The following is an 18976-nucleotide window of genomic DNA, read 5'->3' on the forward strand; positions in this document are numbered from 1 at the left end:
TGATTGCCAATATCCACTATCATCAACTAACATCAGGATAACTCACTAGTGAAAACATGCCAGGATAACTCACTAGTGAAAGCATGTACATGTGAATTAGAACTTGAGCTCATATAACTAAAGATATGTTAAAATTCTCCATTCACTTACTTAAAAATTTAGAGCAAAGTTAATTTTTTCTTCTCCTTTTGAAATCACAAATGTTTTAAAAATCCAAGCCATCCCCTGGGAGTGGGAAGGTATGTGTACAATACATAAACATAAAAATACTTTTGGCCCTGGCCGGTTTGGCTCAGTGGATAGAGCGTCGGCCTGCGGACTGAGGGGTCCCAGGTTCGATTCCGGTCAAGGGCATGTACCTTGGTTGCGGGCACATCCCCAGTAGGGGGTGTGCAGGAGGCAGCTGATCGATGTTTCTCTCTCATTGATGTTTCTAAAACTCTCTATCCCTCTCCTTTCCTCTCTGTAAAAAATCAATAAAATATATTTTAAAAAAAAATACTTTTGCACATAATTGGCATACACTCACAGACCCCATTAAACTATTCTAGTATAACTAGGTTAAAAATCCTGATTTAACACAACATTTATTTAGTGTATTATGCTAATAAGAAGATCCTAATATGTGCATTTCAAATAAGTACTCCAAAAGAATAAATTATTGGTTGTGAATAAAAAATGTAGTACATACATTTTGAATTAAACTAAATTTTCAGCATAATTCTGAGTAATAAATTAAAATAAATTATACTTACCACTAACATTTTCCGTTAAAATAAGGTGAAAAATCTGAGCAAAGGCCTCAACATCTTTATTCAGCCATATATCAGAAAGACAAGCATCCATTTCCTTTATTAACCATGGTTCAAGGCAATTCACATCTTTTTCTGTCTTTACAAAAAAAAAAAAAAAAAAAAGCAAAGGTTATAAATTACCTAACAGCTTAACCTTTGCTTGCAAAGAACATGAAATGGCCATAATGATCACATACTACTAACCATATAATATTATAGCATAGACTTTGACATAAGTTTCTCATCTCATCATAAACATATCACTTACATTACTATATGTTCTTCTTACATTCATCTTTCATCTGAGAATAAGAATGTTTGTCAACAAAGTAGTATGATCCAGACAAAATATTAACTAAGTATGCTTCTGAGAGGATGTTGCAAAATGTATACCAGTGGTTCTCTCTCCCAACTGTACACCAGAGGGACCATCACCTGGAGCTTTTCAATATTGATCCAGGTTCCACCCCAGAGCAAGTACATTAGAATCTCTGATGATGGAGGCCAGATTCCATAGGGCTTTAAAAGTTCCTTAGGTGATGTTAATGTGTAGCCCAGTCTTAAGAACTAATAATCAATGAATGTTCCCTATATTAAAAAACAATTTTAAACATTCTTTAAAAGCATTTTAAAACTCATGTGTAGTTCATAATGGCAAAAAACTGCAGCATATCTGCATTATATACCTTCTCATGCTCAAAACAGTAAATTAAATTTCTTTTATAGAAAGTGCATAGTCCCAGCTATATTCTGCATTATCATCAACGCCTTTTAAAGAATTCCAAACCAGAGTCAAAGACCAGAAGGGTCCTCGGAAATCAGCTAGTTCCAGTTTTCAGACTTCACGGAACCCAGTGTAGGAGAGGCACCACTTGGGAATGGGGATGAAGAGTTATGGATGAGCAGGCAGGGCTTCTACAAAATATTCACTTGTAAAAATAAGAGATGAGAACTAGTAGGCAATTGATTTTATACAGTCACAAAGCTGATTGGTGATAGAAACAATAACAGTATTGATTATTTGCTCTAACACCAACTATCTTTTCTCAATTTTCTCTTAAGTCAGCATGTCTTATATTAGTTAGCTCATAGGCGCTTAAACATTTGAGATGACAAAATAGCAAGCAATAATAATGCATATGCATAATATCTACAAGTATGTACTTCAAAATATTTAGAGAAAATATTGAAATAATTTACAGTTAAAATGAAACAGTAAAAGATATTGCATTATTTACAAAAAGAAAAGTTAGGAAGTCATTCCGAAAAAATGTGTTGTAGCCTAAAATAAACTAAAAAAAATTAATAATGCATAAATTGTGCTGCTATGAACATAGGGGTGCATATGTCCTTTCTGATTGCTGTTTCTGGTTTCTTCGGATATATTCCCTGAAGTGGGATTACTGGGTTGTGAATGGGAGTTCCATTTTTAATTTTTTGAGGAAACTCCATACTGTTCCCCACAGTGGCTGCACCAGTCTACATTCCCACCAGCAGTGCATAAGAGTTCCTTTTACGCCACATCCTCACCAGCACTTGTTGTTTGTTGATTTGTTGATGATAGCCATTCTGACAGGTGTGAGATGGTACCTCATTGGTGTTTTGATTTGCATCTTTCGGATGATTAGTGACTTTGAGCATGTTTTCATGTCTCTCGGCCTTCTGTATGTCCTCTTTCAAAAAGTGTCTATTTAGGTCCTTTGCCCATTTTTTGATTGGATTATCTTCCTTTTGTTAAGTTGTATGAGTTCCCTTAAATTTTGGAGATTAAACCCTTATCTGAGATAGCATTGGCAAATATGTTCTCCCATGCAGTGGGCTTTCTTATTGTTTTGTTAATGGTTTCTTCTTTTTTTTTTTTTTAATATATTTTATTGATATTTCACAGAGAGGAAGGGAGAGGGATAGAGAGCTAGAAACATCGATGAGAGAGAAACATCGATCAGCTGCCTCCTGCACACCTCCCACTGAGGATGTGCCCACAACCAAGGTACATGCCCTTGACCGGAATCGAACCCGGGACCTTTCAGTCCGCAGGCCGACACTCTATCCACTGAGCCAAACCGGTTTTGGCTGTTAATGGTTTCTTCTGCTATGCAGCTTTTTATATTGATGTAGTCCCATTTGTTTATTTTCTCCTTAGTTTCCATTGCCCTAGGAGCTGTATCGGTAAAGATATTGCTACAACATATGTCTGATATTTTGAAGTGCCCATCAGCAAATAAGTGGATTAAAAAACTGTGGTACATCTATACAATGAAATACTACGCTGCTATAAAAAAGAAGGAACTTTTACCATTTGCAACAGCATGGATGGACCTGAAGAGCATTATGCTAAGTGAAATAAGCCAGTCGGAGAAAGATAAATACCACATGATCTTACTCATATGAGGGATATAATGAACGACATAAACTGATGAACAAAAATAGATCCAGAGACAAAGAAACACTGAACAGACTGTCCAGCCTCAGAGAGAAGGCAGGGGAGGGAATGGGGTGGGAGATCAACCAAAGGACTTGTATGCATGCATATTGGCATGACCAATGGACACGGACACTGGGGCAGTTGGGGCTTGTCCTAGGGCATGGGAGTGGCGGGGGGGGGGGGGGTCAATTGGGGAAAAAGGAGGCATATATAATACTTTAAACAATCAAAAAATGCATAAAATATTATGATCTCTTACGATGTTCTTTAAACTATAAAATTTTTACTTAAAATATCAGTATGAAACCAATTAGGTCTTACCAACTGACTGAAAACAGCATCACCACCATCATCCAATAAATCATACTCTTCAGTCACATTTGGAATTGTTCTTTGCCTCTGAGATTCAGGCTTGACAGTATTCTCTTGAGCTGAATACCATTCTGTAAGTGTGGTTTGTTGTTTCTCTTCTAAATTAATTATCAAAGAAAGAATTTATAAATATATTATTTGCTTTGCAAAATATATTCCTTTGTTTTAGGACTTTAATGAATCTGAAAATACTTTAAAGTTGGCCTTATTTAAAATAAATTACACTCATATTTTCAGTTAAAGTAACGTGAAAAACCTGAGCAAAGACATTAACATCTTTATACAGCCAGATGTCAGAAAGAGAAGAGTCTACTCCCTTTATTAAATACTAGTGGCCCAGTACACGAATTTGTACACATTGAACAGAAATTAATTAGAAGAAATATTTTAATATCGCTCTTCACCCTTTATAATAGAAGTGTCAACCAAATTCACAATCGACAATGACAGATCGAAACCCACGTGTACGATTGGCGCAAGAGCTTTGTATGTATCGCGCATGTGTGAGTCAACTTAGCCTTTTACATAATAAACTTGCTTAATTAGACCTGCTTTCTGATGTAGCTAAACTTTTTCCAGCCCAGTGAAGCACCCCAACTTCTCTTTCAAGTAATTGTCAGCAACACAGCAGTAAATACCAACACAATGCAAATTATTATTGTAGATCATGCAGGGAGAACAAAGGGTAAAATATTTAACTGCAGCAGTGTTTGACTATATTCTGTGCAGTGAGAAAACCTGAAGTCATTTTCAAGGTCCACCATTTCTTACTTCTTTTCAGTTGGGTCAAGTTTCTAAACTTTCTAAATCTCCGTTTTCCAGCTAATGAAGAGAAAATAGGATTCCACCAAGTCTCCTATCTACCTACTCCAGGACTTCTGTGAGGATCAAATGAGATGAGGCACGGGAAAATGCTTCACAGACATTTGGTTAAAATGTAAAATATTTGCACTTGGCTATAAAGCAAGTCATGTTCCTGGCCTGAAGAAACTGCAAGGAGGCTAGTCGTCTCTAGGGAGAGGAAGCCAGGCGTTGCTATGTGACATCATTACCCGGTGCCCACAACAACCGCTTCCAGGCTGGGCGGGGCTGTGGGCCACATTTTGCGCCATGGGGTCTTGGCAGTGTCGGCTGCGATTTGGTGGGCTGTCACTCCAGGGTGGTGGCAGGGCCTATGTCCCACTTGGGAGAAGCTGAGTGTTGCTTTGTGGGCGCCAGATCCGCAGTGCCATTTCTCTGTGCACGTCACAGCAGCTCCTGCATTGAGCATCTGCCCCCTTGTGGTCAGTGTGCGTCATAGTGACTGGTCAGTCGGACACTTAGCATATTAGCCTTTTATATAAATAGTTTTTTTTAATATTAATTAGCAACATTTAATGAAATGTGTTATGCTGAATCATAAGGACACATGAAACTGCTTAAAAACCTTATCTATTCATCTATTAGTAAAATGTTTACTTCTATAACCATAATTCAAAGAACAGTATTTTAGCCATACAATAAATACTGTTTAAATCAATGACTGGTATTCATATAGCGCTTTGTAGACAACAATTTATTGAACTTCTGCCACCATGCTAGCTAGTTGTTTGAGATATAAGTTCTATACAATTTTCATGTTCGAAAATTTCAAGATCTAGAAGTTTTATAATTTACACATTAGTGATTTAGCACTGCACTATGAAATAAGTATTGCTAACAACTTTATTAAGTGGAAAATCCAAAGTTATTTATCCAAGGTCATACAGACAAAACAACAGAATCAAAGCTTTAAGCCAAATCTTCCATCATAAATAATGTAGCTGAAGGTAAATAAAAAGAGGTTAATCCTAATTCAAAATCTGAGATATGTCATAAGAAATGTATTAATAGGTAAATAATGCTAAAATCAAAGAATAGAAGCAATTCATAACAATATCAAGATTTGAAAACCTTGACATTTGTATCAAAGATGAGTTCCCTCCCACCCGCTCCCTACTCTTGTCCTAAGATATGCTGTGGCATATCATACTTTTCTCCCTCCTTCAAACAATGGTTGAATCTTTTCCTTCAAGTATTTTTATTGATTTATTTTTAGAAAGAGAGGGACAGACAGGGAAACATTAATGTGAGAGTGAAACATCAACTGGCGGCCTCCTGCATGTCCCTACAGGGGATCTAGCCTGCAACCCTGGCATGCATTCTGGCTGGAACTCAGTGTGGCAACCAGCAACCTTTCAGTGCATGGAATGCCAAGCCAACCGAGCCAAACCAGCCAGGGCAGTGGTTGAATCTTTGGATATAGATGCACACAACCTTCTCAATTCTGGTATTCCCTTTCTTTCTTTTTAATTAAGTTTTTAAAATTTGAATTTATTGGGGTGGCATTGGTTAATGAAATTATATGTTTCAGGTGTACAATTCTATAATACAATTCTATGATAAGTATATTGTATTGTGTATTCACCATCCCAAATCAAGTCTTTTATCCCCCTTTTACCTTCTACTACCTCTCCCCACCCACCCTTTTCTGTAGTATTCACCATATGGCATCCACTTTCAATTCCTCACTATAGATTATAACTTCTGGACATAAACCATATTGTAAAAGGTATATTTGGGACAGTATTCTAATATAATATTACACAATTATATACAAGGCACTTTCAATTGTCCTTGTACCTCCATAGTATAATACTGGAGTATTCTAAAAAGTCAATAGGAGCCGAAACCAGTTTGGCTCAGTGGATAGAGCGTCGGCCTGCGGACTGAAGGGTCCCGGGTTCGATTCCGGTCAAGGGCATGTGCCTTGGTTGCGGGCACATCCCCAGTGGGGGGTGTGCAGGAGGCAGCTGATCGATGTTTCTCTCTCATCGATGTTTCTAGCTCTCTATCCCTCTCCCTTCCTCTCTGCAAAAAATCAATAAAATATATTTTAAAAAAAAAAAAAGTCAATAGGAATAGTAATTTTCTTTTTATATGTGTTTAATAAAAAGCTAACCTCCCACCCTGGCCAGTGTCTGCTCAGTAGTTAGAGCACTGGCCTGAGCACCAAAGAGTCTCAGGTTCGATTCCTGGTCAAGGGCATATACATGGGTTGCAGGTTTGATCCTCATCCCAGTCGGGGCACATGCTGGAGGCAACCAATCGATATGTCTCTCATGTTGATCTCTCTCTCTCTCTCTCTCTCTCTCCCCCCCTCTCTCTCTCCTCTTGCCTTCCCCCGTCCCTCCCTTCCACTCTAAAAATCAATGGGGGGGGGGAGGAGGGATAAAAAATAAAAAAGCTTACCTCGCTGTTTTTCCTTTTTGTATTTTAACATTTCTTTATTTGTATATCCAGTAGTTCTTAAAATATCTTCCAGAAACATTTCTTTTACTTCAAATGGTCTTCCCTGTACTAAACAACATACATTTTTAAAAGTAGTTATTGCATCTCAGAGATAATTCACATAAAACCATGAGATTCCCAAGTTAACAAACATTGAGTGTAAAATCCAAAAGCAATTCCATAGGTCAAGTGATCCTCATGATATTGCCCTTTAAATATAACTGTGATCTTTATTTTAGAAAACTGTTCATATGCTTGTTTTTTGCAATGTTTACCCTCTACTTATCATGTGTTTGGCATCATGCTAGGCACCAGGAATACAAATGATAAGCAGAAACAGAGCTACCTCCTGATCTCTTAAAGCTTGCAAGCTAGCAGAGGAGACAGACATTAATCCAATAATCCAGAATATAAATTTTAAAATAGAGTTGTGACAAGTGTTATCAAAGAGAAAATACAAGATGTCATGACAATATCTACCAGTAATATGGGGGTGAGGGGGTTACTGAGTTAAGAAAAGCATCCTCACTGAGAAAATGAGGGCCAAGAGAAGGGGTAAACAAAATAACTAAGCTATGTGGGGAAATATAGCACATGCAAAGAGCCCACTGTGGGGAAAGATATGAAAAGACCAAACTAGTTTCAAGCTAACTGGAACATAGTAGGAGAGGGGGTGTTGAGAGGGATTGTAATTTAAGATGAGGCAGGAGAATTGGTAAGTCTTATTAAGGGTATTTATCTTAAAGTAACGGTCATTCAAAGTTTTAAGCTCAGGGGAGTGTTCAACGCCATCGAATTCCAGTTCAGAAAAGACCGTTCTGACTGCACCATGGAGAATGGATTTAAAAGAGAGCAAAGTGGATGGAACAGAGCAGGTAGAAGTTATTCCAAAAGTTCAGGTAAAAAAAGAGAACAACTTGAATGAGGTTGGTGATAGTAAAAATGGAAAAAAGAAAGAGACTTAAGAGACAGAAAGTAAAACCCACAGAACCCATCATTCAATTGGATATGGAGGAATGATAGGGAAAAGTCAATCATGGGTCTTAGATTTCTGGCTTACAAAACTGGATAGATGATGAGATTATTCCTTGATGTAACAAGGAAAACTGAAAAAGGAACAAGTTAATTAGCTGGTGCAAGTTGGGGTTGTTTTAGACATGTCAATTGTGAGGTGCCAAAATTAGCTTTCAATTAGCAGATGCACGTATTTCATGTGCTTTATCATCCAAGAATATTGAGAAGAAAAATATACAGATTTGTGACTTAGGTGACTAGGTCAATTGTATGATTAATCAAAACAGACAACATAAGAAAAGATTTTTGTAGAACTATTAAGTATTGAGTTTGGGTCGTATTAGAAGTAAGCTGTTTATAATATATCTAAGACCAAAGCTCTAGAGAACAGTCTGAATTGGGGAAAAGAGTCTGTTGGAAATAAAGATTCAGGAATCATCAGTCTAAAAAAGAAAGTAGCCCTGCCGGTTTGGCTCGGTGGATAGAGCATTGGCCCGCACACTGAAGAGTCCCAAGTTCGATTCCAGCCAAGAGGCACATGCCCAGATTGCAGGCTCGATCCCCAGTGGGGGGCGTACAAGAGGCAGCCGATCAATGATTCCCTCTCATCATTGATGTTTCTCTCTCTCTGCCTCTCCCCTCCTCTCTGAAATCAATAAAAAAATTTTTTTAACTCATTTAAATAAGTAAAAATAAAAAAGTAGAAGGGCACTGAGAACTTCTAGGGACACTAACTGTGTATCTCCAGTACCTCACAGAGTGTAGCATAGAGCAGAAAAGAAGAGGAAAAACAAAGAAAAGAAAGGAAGTGATGGTGTATAAGGAAAAGAAAATAGATCAAGGGAATAACCATAATACCAACATTTAAGCACCATGCAAAAGAATAAACCTACAAAGGAGACCACAAAAGAAAGTGCAAACTATAATGTAATTAAGTCTCAGAAGGCAGTTTTGTCAAATAAATTATGGGATCTGAGCATTTCACACACACACACACACACACACACACAAAAGGGGGCCAACCATGAAAAATACTAAAGAAAATTTAATTAAGATGTTTGTGTAAAATATGAACCATAGGCTTGGCAATTAAATTAGTGTCAAAACAATACTGGATAGGATATACAAATAAACAGGCCTATACACTACAGAAATGTAAATAATTTCAGACTTCTAAGAAAGTAAAATTGAAAAATCTGTTAAAATTAAAAATATATTCTTTTACCAACAAGTTTATTTTCAGGAACCTATCCTTAGAAATAAGAGCACCAGTATATAAGGACATACATATAAGAATGTTTATTACAACATTGTTTATTGTAGGGAAAGGGAGGATCTAAAACCAATCTGAATATAAAAAAATAAAGAAATAGTTAAATAAATCATTGTACATTCATATTATAAAATATTAAAACAGCTGCTTAAAATAATGAACTACATCCAGGACCGCTGATCTGAAGAACTATTCACGATGTAGTGTCATATGAATAAAGCAAACTGCAAAATAATGTATATGCTCATTTCTGTAAAACCAATTTCTGTAACGCAATATATATGTGTATTTGCAAATGTCGTATGAGCATGGACAAGGTGAAAAAAGGCTATACACTAAGCTTTAACATCAATTAATCTCGGGAAAGTAGAACATGGAATAACAAGAGGACAGGGGCAATTGTGAAGTTTTTCCTATATATGTTTGCACTGTATCATTGAAGTAAACACAACTTTTTCTATTTTTGAGGATAAATTTAATATTTTTTTATCCTTGTCCTTGATTAAAGGACAAGAATAAAGGTAAGTGACAGCATGTGCAGAAGTACATGAGAAATAAACAAGGGAATGTAGTCTACTCTTTCAAGGAGTCTAGCAATAAAGGGGAAGCTATAGGACAGAATTTAAAGAGGAATACAGGGCCAAAATAAAGAATATTTCCTTTTAGTATTAAAGATTTGGCCTCACAACACAATAGCAAAGAGTTGTAGATGGAAAAGGATAAATAATTGAGCAACAACTAATTAAGCATATCTCAAAGGAAACAAAAATGGATACTTTTTACTTCAGAATATTTCCCAATTCTGATTACAATAAATATAATCATGCCAAAAAGCATTCTTTTGTAAAAATGCTAAAAGAAATCTTATAATTTAACTTACTATATATCACTGGACAACTCCCAAAATATCTTATAAAGAGATTTACATCCAAGGCAGCACTAGAAAGAATTAGTTTCAAAGTTGGATGCTTTTGCAACAAATCTCTTAACTTTGTAAGTAAAAAATCGCTAAATCGATCTCTTTCATGTACTTCATCCTGCAGTAAACAAAAATAAAACCATGGAATAGTTAAAAATTATAGATGACTAAGTCTTTACAATTATGGAACTGCTAGGTTTTACACTAATTCAAATTGACTGTGGACAAGACCAATCAGTATTAGTGAAAATTTTGTTTTATGGACAATTCAGAAATAGACATTAATAACCTAATATAGGTTGTTGTTTTTCACAGAATATAAAACCACACAAACTAAAATAAACTCTGAATTAGTACAGTCTGATTTAATGTTCTTTTAATATAATATACAAAATCTGTTAGCATCAGGGCTCAGGTGCATCCTTTGGTTTGAATACACAGAACTAATAAGTTTACAAAAGCTGCTTATTACAAGTTTATAAAATTCAATCTACTTGTTTTTATACAAACAGGATAAAAGCTTATAACTCTTAAGTAGGGTGGTAATTCATCTACTTTCTTCATTAGCAGCTAGTTAATTTAGCAGCTTCACCATGAAGTTAAGTGACTGTAAAGTATGCCCTAAGGCTGGTAAATACATATTAAAGGAGGAATCAGATAACTAAGCATACATACAGAGAAAAGAAAACGTTCACCATTCTAGAGAGCTCTAAGTAAATGCATGCATGTATCGTTTTCATACATAAAAAAACACTTTTGAAAAAACTATCTATTTTCTCATAAAATCTGATAAGAATAGCTTAAATATAAAATATGTATTGATTATAATAGCCTGTTCAAACAAAAACAAATTGGTTCTCACTTATAGCCTATTCTAAAAATGTAATTATGTATTTAAATTTTATGGAAATTTATGGTAAATTCAGCAATATTCTTACCACAATAACATGTGTCACAGCTGACAATGTACTATCTCCTGCCATCAATGTTCGAAGCAATACCCCATTAGTGCAAAATGTCAGAAGTGTCTTTGGAGAAACCCTTTTTAAAAAATCAAAATAGCATGCACAATTACAAGCATTATATGTAATTAAAACATGATCACATTAAATGCTAGTCTCATATGCACTTTAACAAATGTTACTTTAAGTAACTAATATAGCCCAACTGGTGTGGCTCAGTGGTTGAGTGTCAACCTATGAACCAAGAGGTCACAGTTTGATTCCCAGTCAGGCACATGCCCAGGATGCAGGCTTGATCCCTAGGAGGAGGCATGCAGGAGGCAGATGATCAATGATTCTCTCTCATCAGTGATGTTTCTATCTCTCTCTCCCTCTCACTTCTTCTCTGAAATCAATAAAAATATTTTTAAAGTAAATAATATAATACTGTATATATGATTTATTAGCAAAGTTATGTGAAATATTTATTTTATGCCTGACAATCTCACAAAATTTTTATTACAAACAGCCTTTAATTAATTAAACAAGAGCCCTGGTGCATGAAAATTCATGCACTGGAGGGGTGGGTCCCTCAGCCCGGCCTGCCCCCTCTCACAGTCCGGGAGCCCTCAGGGGCGGGAGGCGACCCGGCGATCAGGGGAAGGCAACACCCCCATCACACCTCTGCTGCTGCCACTGCTGGCAGCGCAAGCCTCAGCCAGTCCTGGTTACCTGAGCCTCGGGCGGTCCTGGGAGGCTGGGCAGCCGCCATCCAAGGCTTGCCTGCTCCTTGGGCATCAGTTGGGCAGCCGCCATCCAAGGCTTGCCTGCACCTCAGGCCGGCCCTGGGCAGCTGGGGGGCTAAGGGGACTGAGGGACTCCAGAGGCAGGTGCGCAGAGCAGCCGGACTCGCCTGGGAGCAGGCCTGGCCTTGCCGCGTGCCTGCCGCCCCGGCGGGGCTGAGGAGACTGGGCACTGCCATCTTGTGGCTTTGGGCACCGCCATCTTTGAGGGTGTGAGTCAATTAGCATATTCCCTCCTCATTGGCTGTGGGTGCCGCCATCTTTGTGAGGGTGTGACGGTCAATTAGCATATTCCCTCTTTATTAGATAGGATGATTATTTTGTTAAAAAGCCATAAACAGATTTTTTAAAAGACCTTAAATATAGAATGTTCCCAAAAAATGTATATATACTTTAACAGCTGATAACTACTTAATTTTCACTCTTTTTCAGGTTTAACTGATTTGTGATAATGAGTGAAGCCAGACTAAGTTCTGAGCAAAGAAAATTTATCCTAAAGTGCCACTGGACTTTTTTTACTGGAGATTCATTAAGGTAAAGTTTATGATACAGCCCTGACCGGTTTGGCTCAGTGGATGGAGCGTCGGCCTGCGGACTCAAGGGTCCCGGGTTCGATTCCAGTCAAGGGCATGTACCTTGGTTGCGGGCACATCCCTAGTGGGGGGTGTGCAGGAGGCAGCTGATCAATGTTCTCTCTCATTGATGTTTCTAACTCTCTATCCCTCTCCCTTCCTCTCTGTAACAAATCAATAAAATATATTTAAAAAAAAAAAAGTTTATGATACAATACCAGCAATAATCGATGAAATGAGGGCACACAAATACCAAACAAAATGATTATTGATGTTTGTCATTCCATTGCTTCATGTTATCAGTAATGCCTGGACCAGAACGGTCATCAGTTTGAAAACAGGCATTGACAAAAAAATTTATTCATTTCTGTAAATTCTTTTAATTTTGAAAATAAACTGTATAAACATTGACTTTATAATCATTCAAAGTGTGCATAAGTTTTTTGGAGCCACCCTGTACTTTTTGCTTGGGGACAAAAGTATATCATAAAAGGGATCAGCTTTCTAAACCACCATATCCAAACTATTAGAGCACAGAATAGTACTACTGATGAAGTACTACTAATACTAACAATATTCAATTCAGTCACTAACATTTATTGAGTACTTACTATAAATTTCACATAAACGTACTCTAAATGCCTTTATTAGCCCCATTTTACAGATGAGAAAACTGAGACTCAAAGAGGTGAAATAACTTGTACTTGATCATAAAACTATGAAATTCAGAAATGTACCTATGTCCCAAATCCTTTCTCAACTATTTATTAAAAATCTCACTAAGTTTAGACATAACCTCAATGATCTGTCATAGAAGTATTACTACTTGAATAAATAAATAATCATCTAACTTTTCAACTAACACATTCTCCATATTCAGTGAAGCATAGGCATTTATCTTTTCTAAGAATGATAAGAGATGAGATAAGCTAGTGAAGAATTATCTTTACCTGCTTTCTAATCGTATCTGATACCCAATTGTTTGACCAATCCTTTCTCTTCTCTCTGCAGCAACTCTTTCAGCCACAGCAATAGCTGCTAATCGTCTTGGTTGAGTACAAAATATTCGGCAAGGGATACCATTTTTAAAGCAATCATCTAATAGGAACTGAGGAATCTGAAATACAAGTTTTAAAGTGCTATAAAATGACATAATTATATACCCAGAAAATCCATTAAAACTAAAAAATTCTGTAACATGTCCAAATACAAAATAATCATAAAATCAACAACTTTCATGTAATTGCTAATAATCGACTAGAAATGTGATTTAAAAAGATCTTGTTCAAGATCAACTTGAAACATCTTGCGGTGCCACGAAGTAAGGAAGTGGTAAAAAAGTGATGTGGAGTCATGCCAAAAGGACACAGGAACCAAGTGGAAGGATTACTTAATGGCCAAATCTGGGAGAGTAAAAAAATTTAAACTAATTAATTATAAACCATATATAAAATAAATATTCATGAATCTACATGATAAAAATAATCAAATATATAAAAAGAAATAGTTAACACTTATACAAAGACTACTAAAACACTAATGAAAAGCATAAAAGATCTGAATATATAAATAAATGATATATTCCTGAAGGTGAACAATCAATATTACAAAAATGTCAATTCTCTCAAATTATTCTATAAAGTCAATGAAACGACAATCAAAATTCCACTGGGGTTTTTAATAGTGAAAAGCATAAAAAAATAGCCTAATACTAGGATTGCAGACACTTTTCTATGATTAAATTCAAACAGGTCAGAAATATTCAAAAGTAAAAGTAAGTCTTTCTACCCCTTCCACTACCAATAGTCCTCTCCTAAAAAAAAAAAAAAAAAAATTACCATTAAGTTTCTTATGAACTCTTTCAGGGAAAAAAAAAAAAATGTTTACACAATTTAGAATATTTGTGTATCTAAGTTGGTTTTTATTCAAACAAAGTGATTACTTACACAATTTTGTAATTTGTAGATTTCACTTAACATATCAGATTACCTAATCCACTTTAATAACTGTATATCCTATCCTATGGATGTGCTATAATTTAACAAATATAACTACACTTAAATAATTTCCAGTTTTTTGGGTTTGTTATTATTGATGTTGTTACTTGCTATTACCAGTGCTGAACTGAATATCTATCTTCACATACTTTTATAGTCAGAGAATATAAATTAAATTTGAACAGAAAACTATAAATTTCCCTACAAAACAATGTATACTCCTATCAATAAAGCAGAAGACGCTGTTTTCCCAACACCTATGCAAATATTGGATATTGATCATTTTTAAATTTCTGCCAAACTGATAATTGAAAATTAAATTGTTCAGATTTCATTTCTTTAACTATGAGTGAGAGCATCTTTTCATACACATCTTAGCCTCTGGATTTTTTTTAACTCGACTACTTCCAGAAGCATGCATGTACACAAGCTAAGAAACATTTTAAAAGAAAATATAATGAAGAGGAATATTGTTCTACATACTATAAAGCTACAAAAAGCAAAAGGTGAGATCCTAGTGCAAAAATAAAACTAAATATACATAACAAAAATTCTAGAAATTGGCCCACGGACTATAGAAACCTAGTATTTGATCAAAAGTGGTATCTTAAATAAGGGAAAAAAAGATAATTAAAAATTATATTGGAACAACTAGATATTAACATGAGGGAAAAAGTAAGATTTCTACTTGATATGAGAAAATAAATTCCAGATGGATTTTAAAACTATAAATAAAAAGATATTAAGATAAAATAATTATAGGGAAAAAAATTTTTCATTCTGGAATGTAAAGTTCTTTTTAATTAAAGTATAGTTGACATAGGAAAATATATTAGTTTCAGGTGTACAACATACTGATTTGACATGTATGCAGTATATCATACAAACTGATCACCACAAGAAGTCTAGTAACCATCTATCACCACACAAAGTTACGGCAATTTGCTTAACTGTATTCCCTATGCTTAACCTTGGAGTAGGAAATGCCTTTCTTAGCATTGCAAAAGTCCTTAAAAACATATTGATAGATTTGACTAAGTAAAAATGTGAAATTACTAACCAAGATACTATAAGTAAAGCAAACAAAAAATTGAAAAAAATTATGCTCAAGATATCTGACAACAGGCATGTATCTATGATATATAAAGTACTATTAAAAGTAAATCCAAAATGATTAAGCCAAATGAAAAACGAGATGTAAATAAGCAAGTCACAGAATATAAGTAGGTAATGAAATAAAAATATCCAACTCTCTAAGAAGCAAAGAAATGCAAATTAAAACATTTTTTGCTTGTCAGATTGATAAAAGTAAAAAAAAAAAAAATTATATCCACTGTAGCCCAAGGTTTAGAGAAATAGAATCTTTCAATACAATTTTAATACAATAAATTTTTCAGGTTAATAGACAATAACTAGTTAATCCAACTAGCAATACATTAAGTGCCACATTCTTGATCCATCATTTAGGATCCACTTCTAGGAATTTACTGTATTAAATCATTTCCACAAATTGACACAGAAACATTAGGATACAATATAAGTAAGTACAACACAAGAATAAGATTCCTGTTCTGCCACTTCCTACCTATGTAAATTTGGACAGATTAACATCTGCAAGTTTTAGTTTTTATTCCTTATTTAAGAGATCATAAATAGCCTACCCATCTTGATTTAAATGCTAGAACTCTTGCAAAAGTCAAGCACATAATAAACTGTCATTTTTTATCATTTTATTACAAAAAATGTTTAGGAATACTATAAAGTTGTTTAAAAAATGAGATAATTTCTCAGTATTGACATAAAAAACAACCACCACTCAATATCTATTAAGTGAAAAAAAGCAAGATGAAAAATATATGTATGATACTATTCCCATGTTTGTTTAAAATATATATATATATATATTAGTATTCTAGAGGCCCGGTGCACAAAATTCGTGCACGAGGGTGGGGGAGGGGACCCCTCAGCCCAGCCTGCACCCTTTCCAATCCAGGACTCCTTCAGGGATGTCCAACAAACCAGCAGTTGGACATCACTCTCACAATCCGGGACCTCTGGCTCCTAACTGTTCACCTGCCTGCCTGCCTGATCACCCCTAACTGACCCCCCTGCCGGCTTGATCACCCCTAACCGCCTCTGCCTGCCAGCCTGATCGCCCCTAACTGCCCCCCCTGCCAGCCTGGTCACCCCCAACTGCCCCCCTGCGGGCCTGGTCGCCACTTACTGCCCCCCCTGCTGGCCTGGTTTCCCCCAACTGCCCCCCCTCTTCCAGCCTGGTCACCCCTAATTGCCCCCCCCTCCCCGCCGGTCTGGTCTCTCCTTACTGCCCACCCTGCCAGCCTGATCGCCCCAAAATGCCCCTCCTGCCAGCCTGGTCACCCCCACACATCCTGCTGTTCAGTCATTTGGTCGCCCCTCACTAACCCCCTGCAGGCCTGGTCGCCCCATGCAGCCTGCTGTTCAGTCATTTGGTCGCCCCTCACTAACCCCCCTGCCGGCCTGGTCGCCCATGCAGCCTGCTGTTCAGTCGTTTGGTCACCCCTCACTAACCCCCTGCCAGCCTGGTCACCCCATGCAGCCTGCTATTCAGTCATTTGGTCATCACTCACTAACCCCCCTGCCAGCCTGGTCGCCCCATGCAGCCTGCTGTTCAGTCATTTGGTCGCCCCTCACTAACCCCCCTGCCGGCCTGGTCGCCCCATGCAGCCTGCTGTTCAGTCATTTGGTCACCCCTCACTAACCCCCCTGCCAGCCTGGTCGCCCCATGCAGCCTGCTGTTCGGTCGTTACTGTTACTGTGATGGCATCCTGGACAATTTGCCTATTCCCCTATTATTAGTATAGATAGAACAAAACACACATACACATACACAAAAAAAAACACAACAGAGAAATATATACTCCAAGTTTCTGACAAAAACACAATGACAGAGTACGGCAAGAAAATTAGGAATCTTTCACTTTCTATGTAATATTTTTCAGAATGTTTGAATTTTACATAATAAACATGAATAATGAACATGAAAATTCAAAAGATACTTAACTTCCTAATGCTACTAAAGCAAGATGAAACTAGCTAATGATATTAATTTTAAATCCGGTTATATTTATATTTCATAGACCAGAAACGTTATTTTATTTTAATTCCCCAAACAACATACAATTATTTCTCAGGTTTAAACCTATCAGATTAACGAAGAGCATATTATTTAATTCCTAATTAATTTCTCAAGTATCCTTTCATAGCTAGTAAAATGATATACCGAGTTGTGAAAATAGGCATACATAATTCCAATGTACAAATATTAATAGCAAGGACATTCAAAGAATTTTAATAAAAATATATTCATTATATTTACCAAAGTTTTCACAATCTCTATTCATAAAATTAAAAACACTACAAATAACACTCACTGGCAAAACTTATAGTAATACTAAAACAACCATAACAATCTAAGACATCTGGACAGATTAGACTCCATGGAATTTCACTTAATCATAAAGAAATTCATGCCCTAACCGGTTTGGCTCAGTGGATAGAGTGTCAGCCTGCAGACTCAAGGGTCCCAGGTTCGATTCCGGTCAAGGGCATGTACCTTGGTTGCGGGCACATACCCAGTGGGGAGTGTGCAGGAGGCAGCTGATCGATGTTTCTTTCTTTCTAACTCTCTATCCCTCTCCCTTCCTCTCTGTAAAAAATCAATAAAATATATTAAAAAAAAAAAAAAGAAATCCATGCTGAAGAAAAATCTTATTATTTATCCTCAGATAAGAATTTAATTATGTTTTTAATTATTTGGTTTTAGTGTCAAGTTTTAGGGATAAAGACTTACACTTCTGTGAAAACAGTTAAATCTTACAAGTAAATAATTTGTAAAGTGTATAGTCAGACTCTCCTACCACCTTGCATTCCTTGACGGTTTTTTAAACCAACCAACATAACCATAAGAAATCTTAAGCAATTGTCAAAATAAATATATTTGTCCATAAAAGAAAAGAATGTAAAATTATATTAGCTATTCTATCTGAATCTCTATCAAAAGCAAAGTGATTTTACTATTTTAACATACTAACATGTTAGAGAACATAACCAAGAAAAGGTCCTATCATTGTACCACTCTTACTTCCAAACTCTCACCAGGACTGAAACTTCATGATAATAAAGCACTTTGATTCTGAACATCCAAGTCAAACTTGTAATATTAATTCTATTCTACAGTCAATTTTATATTAGCATGTTGTTAACATTGCTTTTAATTTAGCTGCTACTTATAAAATCACTGTATTACGCACTTTATATACATCTCTAAATTTCACCTTGAATAGTAGCTATTATTAGTTCCATTTTACAAATGAAAACTCTAGCTTACAGCCTAAAAGTTTACACCCAATAAATGAGGAAAGTGGAATTTGAACTGAAAGTCAAAGTCCACATTCCTTCTATTGATGCCAAATCACATCCTCACCTTCGTTTAAATAAAGGTGCAATGTACTAATTTAAAAATAAATATTTGAAAATATTTCCTTTCTACAAAGTCTTAAATTAACTCCCAGTAAT

The 18976-nt window shown here is 36.1% G+C and overlaps 1 protein-coding gene across 2 annotated transcripts in view; it reads right to left on the reverse strand.

The window, feature by feature from the left end:
* The window catches only part of YTHDC2 (YTH N6-methyladenosine RNA binding protein C2), a 76175-nt gene that overhangs the window by 44971 nt on the left and 12228 nt on the right, over positions 1 to 18976 (reverse strand). For both annotated transcript variants that reach the window (XM_080679941.1, XM_080679940.1), the window contains exons 5-10: positions 13373 to 13539; positions 11045 to 11147; positions 10068 to 10224; positions 6862 to 6969; positions 3541 to 3689; positions 756 to 891 (exon numbers count right to left, since the gene is read on the reverse strand). In XM_080679941.1, coding sequence (XP_080536067.1) covers positions 756 to 891; positions 3541 to 3689; positions 6862 to 6969; positions 10068 to 10224; positions 11045 to 11147; positions 13373 to 13539 — 820 coding nt within the window. The remainder of the gene's footprint in view (positions 1 to 755; positions 892 to 3540; positions 3690 to 6861; positions 6970 to 10067; positions 10225 to 11044; positions 11148 to 13372; positions 13540 to 18976) is intronic.

The sequence above is a fragment of the Plecotus auritus genome (genome assembly GCF_963455305.1).
Source record: "Plecotus auritus genome assembly, chromosome: 7".
In the NCBI taxonomy this organism is placed as follows: domain Eukaryota; kingdom Metazoa; phylum Chordata; class Mammalia; order Chiroptera; family Vespertilionidae; genus Plecotus; species Plecotus auritus.